At 31.3% G+C, this 14,406-nt stretch overlaps 1 protein-coding gene across 1 annotated transcript in view; it reads right to left on the bottom strand.

Moving 5' to 3' along the window:
* The window catches only part of LOC106472477 (lipase maturation factor 2-like), a 46,306-nt gene extending 34,032 nt beyond the window's left edge, over positions 1 to 12,274 (bottom strand). The window contains exons 1-2 of the mRNA XM_013933131.2: positions 12,100 to 12,274; positions 1,879 to 1,929 (exon numbers count right to left, since the gene is read on the bottom strand). Coding sequence (XP_013788585.1) covers positions 1,879 to 1,929; positions 12,100 to 12,193 — 145 coding nt within the window. The 5' untranslated portion in view covers positions 12,194 to 12,274. The remainder of the gene's footprint in view (positions 1 to 1,878; positions 1,930 to 12,099) is intronic.
* Positions 12,275 to 14,406: the final 2,132 nt, after the last annotated feature.

The raw sequence follows: 14,406 nt of genomic DNA, 5'->3' as shown, positions 1-14,406 counted from the left end.
GTATTCAAACAGCATTACATGCCGAATGTGTGTCTCGTTGTGTGCCATTACTACAAGGGATTAGAGTATAGTAAACTCTACACATTATATAGGGTACACTAACGTGATGTTTAGGCAATTCGTTTAACTATTATACATGATGTACGTTTTTGGGGGTGGGTTAATGAAAATGTTCCAAAATGTGACAATTTCTTGACAACCTAATATTTTGTCCTTTCAGTGCTGTTCCTGTGCATATCTTACTGAATGATATACATAATTTCCTCTTAACAAGAAATATATTGGATTTCAGAGTTTTGTTTCCTTCAGACCGGACATATATCGTTAACACATACTTTATGGACTGGTTTAATCACTAATAAGAGTTTGAAAATGTATTTAATCTGTGACAAAAGGTATTAGAGAATTTTGAACTGAAGTTAACTATATGCAAATTCCTTAGTTTAAAAGAATATGAGAATTACACAGCATCAGAGTTTCATATTTATGGGCACAGAATCTTGATAATTATCCCCTCAGTGAACAGAAATTATTAATAAATGGTAATTTCAGAGCATTTCTTCATCTCTTTTTCACCCTTATTTTTTTGCTTTGTTGTAGTTTGTGGCTGGATTTCTACTTTGCTGTTATACCAAAAACAAGTATATTATTAAACAACCACTCTTGTCATATTAATATACTTATATTAATAAATTTCCAAACCATACATGTTCTGCCAGAAGATGACATTAATTTTTTCTTGTTTCAAAATAATATATCATTATTTAGAATTACATTTGAAAGATATTGAGGTTGGGGGTTCATGGCTTGTTATCTTAGCTCAATATATACACACACAGTAATTTGGACATTCATATACATATGTTACATATATAGATGCTGCAAATGAAGTTGAAGCAGATAATAAACATATTAATGTATACATGTACAAGATAATGTATTTTGAAAGTAATATTTCACCATTTAATAGTTTTTAATCACCATTTGGATCCTATTAGTATCACAATTATACTGTTTGGAATAAAAAGCATATTTTATTGTTGTGGACATTTTAAACATTTGGAAAAAACAAAATGGAAGCAAACACTAATAGGTCAGTATTATTTAAACATACGGTACAGTACAAGTCAAATAAGTAAGAAAAAAAAATATTTATGTGATCATGCATTATGTTATAATTAAGTGTACTAGCAGAAATACTGCACCACTGGTGGATGTTTGTGCTAGTAATTACTAATCATAGTATTCATAACTCATTGAAAAAAAAAGCATTTATAAAAAGTGAACATTTTCTAAAAAAAGGATTTTTCTGGAAAGCACTGCATGGGAAGTGTTTGGATTGTGCTGACAAACTCTGTAATATTTTTATATATTAAAAGTGGTACCCATATATTTTTTAAGAACTCCATTTTTTAGTATTATATTTATAAACTACATCAATAAAGATATAATCAAACTCTCACATACAGTCCTAGTGAAAGTCATGTTCTTGTTTTGAGGAGAGCACTTTTATTCAAAATTTTGTTCTGTGATAATGAAATGGTTATTGCACATACCGTAGTTATTTCTCTAATTTTCTGAATCTTGATTACCCAAAGAGTGAAATTTTATGGATTTATGTTTGTGGTGCCACATTGTATTTATCATCTCGGACACATGTATATACACACACCATCTCCATTATAGTAAGATACTATAAATTACTTGTACAGCTACATTCATATTCACAAAACACAAATACTTTACTTACAATGTAATTCAGCTTTTAGCAGACATCTGCTGATAATAAATGTGCAATTAGAAAAATAAACAAGTGTTCACAAAGAGGTCTAGTAGAAATGTACAACAGTTAGTTAAACAACATAAGGCTCTTCATACCTAGGGCAATAACAGAGCTGACTGGTAAAATTCCATTTTCTCCATACAACCCTACACAAGAGAAAAAGTACTATATTAGGAACCAAATGTTAAACATACATCATTATATAATTTTTTTTTTGCATTTGTTTCATCATAAATATTTTTGATGAACAGCAGCACAAAAAAGATACTAGATATCTTGTTCTAATCATATATGACAAGAAATAAATATGAAATATACTTAAATAAAACAACCAAAACCTTTAATTTTCTTCTATTACACTATAAGTTATATTAAAACGATTGGGTAAAGTATTGGAATGAATTTATTTTTATTTCATATTTTAACACAAACTTAAATTAGGATGCATATTCAAATTTAACCAACTATGAGGTACACATTTTTCTTCATAAAAGTCACTCAAAGCTTGAAGAGTTGTTACTACTATATTTTAAACAATTTGATTTTTAACAGAGAAACAATTTTCTAAGAGGTTTTGTTGTTATACAAATATTTTTCAAAAAGTTTCTTTTTTGGAATTATGAACTACAATGAGAATAGCATCTACAAAATGTATTTTATTAAAATTTGAGGTAATTACATGAATGGGTGAAATACAATTTAACAGTTTCAATTTTTTAGACAACATGTATACTTGTAGATTTTCACAATCTGTCTAATATAGAATTTTTAACTCTGCTCAAACAGGGGTAGATGGACTATTATTAACAAAAACTTTTAGTTCAAATTTAAAAAGATTCAATTCAGAAAAGCCAATATGTAATAGGTATGAGAAAACACTGCTAATGGTGGATAGTCAAAGAAGTCAGATTTAAATGTGTTTGGTTTTCACTCAATCCACAGCACCACTGTAAATGTGGGTTACCCATTAGCACTGAATAATTAATCCTTTTGATTAATAAACATATATATAAATATACATAAATTTATATGATTACTTAATACTTGCATTTTAATTTTATTATTACATACAACTGAGCACAGTTTGTATGTTTACTCACAAAAAGGCACTCAAAACCATTATTCTTGTAATTATCTTATCACACACCTTTCGGGTTGAGTGAGAGAAAGTTAACAAACATTTTCTTTCTTCTCAATGCTTCACTAACAATAATTGTTAAATATATATATACATATATATTACATTTCTAAAATTTTGTATGGTATTCTCAATTTTTTGGTTATCTTTATTTCCAACAATGTTAATGGACTGATTTAATTGATTTCATTGGGTAAGAACTGTGAGTGCTTGCATGTCAGGCCACTCTGGAACATGTAGTTCTTGGAGAGCCTTGTAACAATTTAAGCACAGATATGCTCTCTCATTCAAAATACATCTCTCAGAAATAATCTCAAATGATTTGATATGCATATTTGTTGGTTAGAAACAATGATACAGTACCTTCACAAGTGAAGCAGAGCACCCAAATATAGACAGTAAAAAAAAAATTGTCAATCATTAATACAAGGTGTGTGATCATATGAATAAATAGTGTACAAACATATATAACACACACCATATTGGTCCAATTACAGAGCGATCTCGAATATAAGATGACCCCTATCTTCAGAAACCATGGGAAAGAAAAAACAAATTGAGTGTCATAACATCTTTTTTTTTATGCCCATGAAATGCCTTTCTCTTAGGATGTGTATTAAGAAGTTCAGCCTTTTGTTTCCACCAATGCCTCATTATTTTCAGTTACACCAAATTTTCTAATAGCGATACAACTGTGTTTTTTCTGCCTCATGCTCCACCATAATTTTAAGATTTGCATCATAACTCAGTCATAATCCTTTGTTAATTTGACACTTTCTTGTTCCTTGTCTTTCAGTGTGGTCACTCATTCTTGCACAAGGGTCAATCACTAAAATGAGACTTGCAGACAACGATTATTATAAAATTTAAAACAAGCACAGCTAAAGCAATAATGCAACAGGAAAATTAATACTATAACTGAACAGCCTGCAGGTGGATCAGTTGCAAGAATTAGTGATGACCTTGAGCAAACATCTGGTGTGCATGAGGCATGAGTAAACGAATGCTATCTGGACATTCAGGAATGTAACAGGTTGGAGTAGGGGGAAGGGGTCTGTGGACGGCCATGATTATAAGGACACTGAATTTTACAACCTAATTATTAATTATAAAAACACCTTATAATCAGGCCAATACAATATATACGTACAAACTTTTGCTTTTATAATGTTTATTCAAAAAATTCAACTGAGCTAAATAAGAACTTGCCATTTTTTATTTATTAATAAACCTTGGAAGGGGAGTTTGGCACCAGACAGTATGAGAGAATTACTATTTTTCCATGAGAACTTGCTTCACTAATAATGTAAACATGTCATTAAAGTTAGAATACCTGTGCTCAGTATTTTTGCACTCAAACCAGTCATACTGGTTGATAATTAAAAAACATGTTTAATCGGGAAACTTGTCTATGTTTTGTTTCTATGCTGTTGTTTTTTTAAATGATTTAATTGGAATAATTGATAATCACTCAGTACTATTACTCACTAATGACTCAAAGATTATTATGGAATACTGTTTTCATGAAAACTCACTTGGTAAGTCTGCCCTTTATGCATTACGGTAAATACAGATTTCTTGAAGTTGTGGGGAATGACTTTTTAGTGAATACAGTGTAAAAAATTGGACAACACAAGAGGTTGTTTCCTTGTCTACAGCAGTAAGGTGGATACAGTTAAAAATGTAGTTGTTCATGAGCACTGTAGTTTAGCCTACTATACAGTTCTCAGTTAACAAGAAAAGTAATCAGAAATATTGCATACCCTTGCACTGCTGCTCTTTTTTAAGATTGCATGCATTTATATTGGATAACATCAAATTCAAATTTCACCTTCGAAAACTTGGCAAATCCTTATCAGATCCAGAATGATCAATAATCTGGATCATTTTTTGCAGTGTGATGAGGAGTAGCAACCTTAATATTCCCATAAAATTTGGTACAAATCCAATCACTCTAGAGTTATTAACCCAAAACCACAAAAATTCTCTATTTTCCCCATTATAAAAAATTGTTCAAAGTGATCCAGAATCCAGATTTACATCCAGACCAAATTTGTGGAGGACTGTCCCATATTGACTTCCCATCTTGTGCAAATTTTCATGTACATCGGTCTATTGGTTTTTGAAACACACACGCAGAAACACATAAATGGACCCAACTGCAATATCCCCCCCCCCTTTCCAGGGGCGAGGTTAATAATTCTGTCCTTGACATTAAGAACTAAAACAATTTGCAGGAAGTTATCAGAGATAATAATTAAAAGATTAACCTAAATAGGATAGATGTTTAGCTGATTAGTTTGATTACACTTGCTTAAAAGATATATAGGGTGGCCCAAAATGATCTTTCCTATTTTAAAATTTAATAATTAAATAACTAATGAAATACAACCATGCAGTTTTCAAAATCTTGTAGCCAAACTCACAGTTTTTATTGTAACGTATTTTTTCACTCTAGTGAATAGTGTTACCCCTTAAAATGAAAACCGTGCAAGAAAAGGCTCAATGTGTCATTTAGTTTGCAGAGTCCAAGTCAGTGACTGTGGTGCAAAGTAATTACAGATGCCAGTACAGAAAAGAAGTATGGAGGTATGTTAAGGATATCATATATCACACACCAATAGCAAACATCAGAAAGTTAAAGACAAGGAAAATGGACACCATCACCATAACTGTGGACATGTTGCAGCAAACTTGAATTGAAATCAAATAAGGTTAGACATGCTGACAGCCACTAATGGTGCACATGTAGAAGTCTACTGGCATGTCAATCAAAACTGCTTGAGTTGGGCTACAAGATGTTGAAAAACTACATGGTTGTATTTCCTTAATTAGTTAATTATTAAATTTTAAAACAGGAAAGATCATTTTATACCACTCCAAATATTTAGTCCAAAGCCTCGCAATCTGACCAAAAAGCCATTTCCCATACAATAGATTTGATATAATCACTATCATTATAAGTTTATGATTTGCTATTACCCATTATAGCATGTTCAAAACATTCTCATAGAGCTTAAAATAACAATTAACACTCAGCAAATGACTGATTATATCTAGAAAATGCAGATAAGTTTAAAAAAGTTGTTTACGTTTTTAACAGGCGAAAAATTACGAATGAGAATGATGATTAAAATATTTTATTCACATCATTTGTAATTATTATGTTTGTTAAAATTAAGCTAAACAGGTGTTAAATATCATATTAATAGCATATATGACATGTGAATATCTGTAGCTTACTTGTAGAAATTGTCACTGATCAATATATAAACCATTATTTAATAGATATAGTGCAGAAGAAGAGCAGTATTGTGCTCTTCTAGAATGTAAAGTTATGAATCAATTTTCATAGGAATAACAAAGGATTGACATCATGCAAGCAAGGAAGCTCAACTGGGTAAAACAAAATTTACATACATTATATATTTTAGTTTAATTAGAAAAGAAACAAAAAGAAGTAACCATTTTATGAAAAGTTACTATCTTTCAGATTCTTAGGCTAAAGATAAATTGTGCATAAAGCTAAATTGCATGTTGAACTTCAATTAGTGATAAACCAAGTTATCTTTTAGCTTGATGCACAAAGATTTTATAATTATAGTAAATATTTAATTTTTTAATTGTTGTATTAGCAAATGTAAAAATGTATTAAAAGTTTTTTTAAAAGTGTAGAACATTTAAGCAGGTTGGATTAAAAAAAAACAACATGAAACTGATGTACAGATATTATGCAGGGGGTGTAGTGGGGTGAGAACATGTGGGCATGGAGTACCTGTACTTTTTTTTTTTTACTTTAGCCAGAACGCCATACCACCACGACTTCAAACAAATCCCACCTTACATGGTTAAACACATTCCAGTACTTCTTTACTTAGTATTACATCACTGGATATATGTTTAAACATTAAAAACCTGTGAGCAAAAACTGTTAGGTGATTAAAAATAGCAATACAGTTGTAAAGTTATTGTTAGACTACCTTATGGCAAGTCACTTACACAAATTAAATGAAAAAAATTTAAATTATTTAGACTTGCAGGTCTTTCTTTATGATCCAAGATCTTATTGTACCAACTTCAAAGGCTACAGAATCACTTGAATTTCACAGTGGACAATTTTTCTGCCTTTTTGAAATAAATTACAGTACATCCTCTCACAGTACTAATACTTAATGTACTTTTAAGTACGGTGGTATTATTAAATATGATAGCATAGACGGGTCAAATACCCCTCTTGTTATCCCTTGGCAATAATATTGTGTAATGATAATTATTACAGTACTACACATGTATAACATGAAAAAAGTTATTAATAATTTAGGAAATTTTCTTAACATTTTCTAAAATCTTGTTTTTCAAACAATCTCTTGATCCCAATACCAAAGCCTTTCACAGATGAGCTTTCATATATAACATACAAACTGTTTAATAGAACATTCTAAAGTACTTATCCCTAAGTAACAATATCATCATGGAAATATCTTCTAGTATACATCAATAATTACTTGAAAATTGGGAGAAAATTAAATTATATAATACAGTTTTTACTAAATACAATCAGAAAGAATAACTTTTCAAATGCAAAAAAACTTAATTTCAGGTAAACTTTTATACTACAGCAATAAAATTCTCACATTAAGAACTGGAAAAAGGTACATAAAAAAAATTAAGAAAACAGAAAGTGAGCAAAACAAATAACTTTTACAGATTACTAAAAATTAATATTAGTGGCTTCTCTATCTTGCAATCATTCCTTACCTCCACAATTTCATGGACTACTCAAAATCTGGTCCATCAACATATATCTCTGCAAAGTTTGTACCAGCTGTATTGAAACTCCAAATCTAAGATTCTAAACAGTTTGTTTAGGTTTTAAAAGCACTTAAGTTAATTACATGAATGTTCTTATGAGCTTTAATGTGTTATTACTTCTTAAAAGAATTTTTATTGCTGATACAATTAGTTGTTAAGAAGGACACCCCAAAACCCAGTAAAACAAAAGGCTGGAACCTCATCAATCTTCACAAGATTCGTATGTATTTGGTGGTTAAAGTGGGGTGGTACCTGTTAGTACGCATACTGGAAACAGGCACAAAAGCAGTACGACATACTGGTAAAGAAAAAAATCAATAACTTAATAAAATGTTATACTGCTGTAAAACATTCTATCAGTGCCTCTTTGGTGTTGCATGAAAATATGTTTGGCTTTAATGTCTCTGCAATTATAATGTATGTTTTATCTCAGGTCACTGCCCTTATACTTCATAAACATCATCTTCCTCCCCCTCCCCCCCAATATGTGCATAATAGCATCTTTTCCAAATATGCAGAATCTGCAGCTAACACTACATATGCATATAAGAAAATAACACTGGGGAAATGATAAACATTATCCATACAATCATGAGAAATTGTAACCTTTTAGGTCATATCCTAGGGTGTTTTTGTTATAAAATATAACCAAATTATCTATTTAACATTTTAATTGTTAAAAAAACATCTTTGCCTTCGGAGTAATGGACCATCACCCTTTAAACCTAAATGCAATCACATTACTTTTATTGAAATTTGCAAGTTCTACAGATTACAGGAATAAAGTATAGTGTTTCAATGGTCTCATTCCATTTTCTTACAGTTGTCAAGTTTCATATCATACCAACATTAAATAATTTCTACTCTTGAACTATGGTTTTGCTACATTGATGATTTTTTTGTTTTTTAGGAAAAAAAAATACAGTAAAGATACATTTTAAGCAATTTACTTTGAATTACCTTCTTTAAATAATCAACACATGAAACGAACCAACTCTCTTCATTTTTTTAGGTGCACTCGTTACAAGAATACCAGTGGCAATGAACTAAAAAATGAAGCATAATTAAACAAAAACTCACAAAAACAAATGTAAACTGCAAAACTTGCCATACTGTCTTGGTAAAAATTAACATTATTGAAATTCTGTCATGCTGTCACAAACATGATGAAACAACTAACCAAGCAACTAGTAAAATAAAAACTACATGTACAGGTACATCGGTGACACATACGTTAACTGTCAAGAAAAAAATACAAGATCACTTTACCATGTATGTAGAATTCAGTGAAAAAATGTGAATGAGTACCAATACCTTCAACTTCTCCACAATTTCTAAGTTATAAAAAATGTAGTCTACAGTATACTATGCAAGTGGAAGAAAAGGGTCTACTGCATAAAGCATACTGTCAACACAAGGATGAAAGAATACCAGGCAGATAAAACAAAAAAATATATATATATAGCTAAACATAACATGGGAGAGTAAGGAACCATTTGGTCCAAAGGCTGTCTCCAAACATTCACCTTTGAGAAAAAGTACAAAATTAAGCAACTTTATTTTTAAGGAAGTCAGTTATTGGATTCCCCTTTTAAACATATAAACTTCCAACCTCCATTACTACTGACAGCAAATCACTTCTTAAGTAAATTGCCCTGTTAGAAAAATAAAGCTGTGTTAAATGGAGATTGTACTGTCTTTCACAAATCTTAAATTTGTGCTGTCTTGTCCAATCACCTTCAGAATGTACATTTAGCTCAAAGGAGAGGAATTTTCTCATTATCCACAAGATAACCTTATAAACTTCATGAAAATCACTTCTCCCTTCTTTTCTCATGAGAAAATTAAGAGATATTAATCTATAAAATAAATCTTCCAGGCATTACTAATATCATTCAAGTAGCATTTCTCTGAAACCTTTCCTTAAATGAGGCCAATACTATAAATACTATTCCAAGAGAGGCCTAACTAGTGATTTGTATAGGGATAATTTCCTCTTTTGACTTTCAATCAATGATTTTGAATAAAAACTAAAATTCTATTATCTTTGCAACTAGTGTGGTATATCCAGGTCAAACTGAATTAAGTTACGAGTGATTGGATGGGTCTGAAAACTATATACTTATTATGGAAAATTCCTAAATCTCTGAATAACTGAATCTGAGAAAGAAAGAGAGTGGACAAAAGGTAATGCACAAAATGAACTGTACTTGCTGTTGTTATGCAGAACTTCACTTTTATTGGATCTTCCTTCAAACTGTTTATTCTTCAAAATCATGTATCAGACTGGTTAAATCCACTGTTCCATACTTTGCAAGAAATGTTATATTTACCTACAGCAACTAGTACTACTCACATGACTGGTCATTCTCATTCAAAATGAGGTATGGCCATAACATTGAGATATCATGTGAACTAACATTGAAGAACATAGCTATCAATATCCTAGCACAAAGTGCAGTATTACAGCAACAAAAAAATCCATAGGTAGAACAGGTATGTCTTTAAGAGAGTAACAAAGAAATGAAGGCAACTAGAACAAGATGAACTAAACAGCTTTCGTGACCACTTATGTGAAATCTGCACATATACAGAATAATGAATACATTCAGAATAAGTACTATAATATTACAAGATAAAAATGTATGGAATACTCATATACCAAACTAGCAACAGATCACTATTTTGATGGCTTGAGTGACTTATCCACCATTATGCCAAGATCATTTTCTTCAATCAGGCTACTGAGTGGATTCCCATGAATACTAAACATGTGATCCAAATTATGATAACACAAATGCATTGATTTGCACTTACTATGATTAAAGTAATTTAACAAATATTGTATTTGTCTAATTATCCACTTAAATCATACATTATTTTGTACCTCAAAATCCTCTATACAGCTAGAAATACTCGAGAAATTTATATCATCCTCAAATTTTACAAATTATTACAAAGTATTGACACTCAAAGCTCTTCATTAGTAACATGGGAATAGTTTGATTAGATTGCTTGATAACTTAAAATTCAATTTACTAATCTTGCTCAGCCCAACAAATGTGATTTTCTTTTGTGTACTGCCTTATAAAATGGTTTTGAAAATTTAAGTATCTAGATAACATGTTAACACCATTGAAAAAGTTAATAGGTTATTAAACAGTTAATAAACAGTCCACAGGATTATTTGATGTTTCTTTATTGTGCTATTCAAAGCTATTGTAAATGACCTAGTTGTCATGTTATTGTTACAAAACTATGTTATCACAGTATATAGACTCAACCTCTTAACTATCAGTTTTTCTCTTTAATCCTAATATAACAGGATACAGTACATCTATTATATAAAGTGCCAGCCCAATCCTTCTTTGAAAGAATGTCACTGTGAAATAACTTGTAGCTTGGAATTTCAAAATATTTTCTATTATAAATATTTTCAAAGTCTAATCAGATTTCAGTAATTGCCATTACCTCATAGTCTTTCATTTCAACTGGAGCCCTAAACTCATCCATCTTGTTCTTGATACTCATAACATTGAATAATAGTAACTAAGCTTATTTTAAGTCTGAAAAACTCATCTTTAAACTATTATTTAACTTGCTATTCTCTTAATCTTTATCCAATGTTCTTCTTATCCTATCAGTTTGTTTATTCCTAATATTCCAAGTTTTCTCACCACCATTCAAGTTTAAACTACTTTTAACAAATTTCTTTAGCTTCTTCAAATGTCTTGCTATATAGTCTGTTTAAAGGGAGCCCATCTTTAATATATAACACCTCACCCTGATAACTATCCTAAAAGTCCAACCACACTTGTTGCTCAAAGCACATCCTTACTATCTTTCATTTTAATTTAAGTCTTGGGTCATGCAAAGTAATTCCTTCCCACACACAACCAGAGGATGCAGTCATAATAATAGTAATATTATTAACAATAATATTCCTAATACTATCTATTAAACAGTTAAAACTTAAGTATAGACAAGTCATGACTCTATTAAAAATAAAGCAGTTACAAAAATTTGGATAAACTTATGTGTTTGTCACCACTTTGCTATCTAACACTGGCACTGTATCCGTAATTACTTTGAATTACTATTAATATACATATATATATATATATAGATAGTATCATTAATAATAATCCTAATAACACTGGTAAATAGTATAGCCCTAATAGTAATAGTACTACTACTAGTAGTATAATACTGTTCTATATTCAATACTACTATTAGTATTATTAGTACTAGAGTAGTGACACTAACCGTGGCTTTAGTTTAGTGCTCCAACGCAAAAGATTTAACTTTAAGGAAAACTAAAACAGGAAAAAAAAAGAACTTTAAGTTTCAAATAACTTTACATTACCTGGGATTTGGTGGTAAAGGGACGAGAAGGCACACAAGTAAATAACAGACATGCACCACAAGAAAAAATCCCTTGTTATTTTAACTTCACCCATTCTTCTTTCAATTTCAGTTCCTCCGACCACTCGTACAGTACCTCCAAGTGAGGAGTGTGAATAACTAACAAGTTAAGCCTTTAAATTCAAAGTTAACTCGATATCTATGTTACCGGTTTCGCCATCTGTACAATAACAACTTAAATAAAAGTTTATACATAATTTATTTAATGTCCATTTCCACTTTGTCCACTCACTTTAATCATATCACTTTTGTTGTAAATGTGTGGGTCATGATGTACTATAAAATGTGATAAACATTAATATTTGAATATCAAAGAATTTGAAAATTATTTTCATAAATACGTTATTTGTGACTTAAAAATAAAGAATCGTAGTTTTAAAAATAAACAAATAAAATTATTGTTTTAAAACACTATTCAACAGTTTTTAAATTGACTATTTTTTTCACTGACTTGGAACGCTTATTTTGCAAATTCAGACTAAACTTTGAACGTCAGGTTTTTTTTTTTTTTCATTTCTCATAGTCCTTGCGGACTGTTGAGCCGATGGCAGATATTGCTCTGCCATCGTTTCTAAAGCTGTTTCTTACGTCAAGGATGCAACCCACTTGACAGCCTTCCCTCTTTGAAAAGACAAGCATGTTTGGTGTGACGGGGATTCGAACCCGCGACCCTCAGATTGCGCCTTAACCACGTGGCCATGCCGGGCCGAACGTCTGGTAGTTATAATATTGTATGTAATTATTTGTATTCACTTGATATCTCATTGTTTTTCTTTAGTTAGAGAACTGGGCGTGCCAGACTGCGAATCCCAGGGACAATGATTCGTGTACTGTTGTTGCGAAAAAAAGAAAGCAAGAAAAATAGATAAAACGAGCTCCGCATCTTAAAGCTGTTAGTGTGTTATTGCTAACTGTCTTTCTTCTAGTCTATAAATTCACAAGAATAAGGGCCCGGCATGGACAGGTGGATAAGGCGCTCGACTCCCAATCTAAGGGTCGCGGGTTCGAATCCCCGTCCCACCAAACATGCTCGCCCTTTCATCCGTGGTAGCGTTATATGAGACGGTCAATCCCGCTATTCGTTGGTAAAAGAGTAGCCCAAGAGTTGGCGGTGGGTGGTGATGACTAGCTGCCTTCCCTCTAGTCTTACACTGCTAGATTAGGGATCGAGCGGATAGCCCTCGTGTAGCTTTGCGCGAAAAATAAACACAAGAATAATTTTGCGCGAATATCCGAAATAAACCAAACTTATTTTAGTATTTACTCATAAATTAAATTTACAAACCCAGTGGCACAACGGTATGTCTGCGGACTTGCATCGCTAGAATTCGGGTTTCGATACCCGTGGTGGGCAGAGCACACATAGACCATTGTGTATCTGTGTGCTTAATTACAAACAAACAAAATTATTTTGCATTTATGTAAAATTTCTTTTGAGTGTTTCATTGTCCAAAAAGTTTCAGAATATCAATTTATTAAGTTCGTCTATTACGTTTTTTATTTGTTGAAACTGCATCATATTAAATCTTATTTTCAGTGTACTTCTATTGAAGCATTTTGTATGTTGCCAAATACCTTAAACTTCATTGACGCTTGATTCTTCATTGTATTTTCTCAGTGTTATCCAAGAAATATACATGTAAATCACAGTTCGAACAATCCAATTACCAGAATATTTTTGAAAGTTAAGTGTTCGTGAATTTGTATTTTGTATTTATGAAAAAGCTATTAAGCGGCTATCTACTACCGTCCCTAATGTTGAACTACGGACCAAATAGCAGGCAGGCAGGTAGTCAGCAGCGCCTTACCACCCACCATCCACGCTAAGGGATTGACTGTTACTCTTATAACGCTCCCATAACTTAAAGTGCTAGGATTATTTTGTTTTCAAAAAATTATGCATTTTGCTTAATCTCATTTTCCTTGATATAGATTTACAATGTTAAAATCAGGGGTTCGATTCCCCTCAGTGGACACAACGAAAAAATTAAGTACAGTAAAGATCCAAGGTGGAAAGGTTCCCAATAACATTCTACAGCTCCAAATTTTAACAGGATTAATAGATAAACAAATAAATAAAACATGCGTTTTTTTGTTTGCTTGTAGAATTTGTTTGTTTGTATTAGCGTTATGTCCACCATGGGAAATAGAAACTCACATGTTAGTGTTGTAAGGTCGTAAACTTACCTCGGACCCACCGAGGAACTGCTTGAAGAATAATTCATATAAAAATACACTTAAACAGTTT

The sequence above is a fragment of the Limulus polyphemus genome, unplaced genomic scaffold, assembly GCF_000517525.1.
Source record: "Limulus polyphemus unplaced genomic scaffold, Limulus_polyphemus-2.1.2 Scaffold5362, whole genome shotgun sequence".
Classification (NCBI taxonomy): domain Eukaryota; kingdom Metazoa; phylum Arthropoda; class Merostomata; order Xiphosura; family Limulidae; genus Limulus; species Limulus polyphemus.
This window is presented reverse-complemented; position numbering and strand designations above follow the sequence as displayed.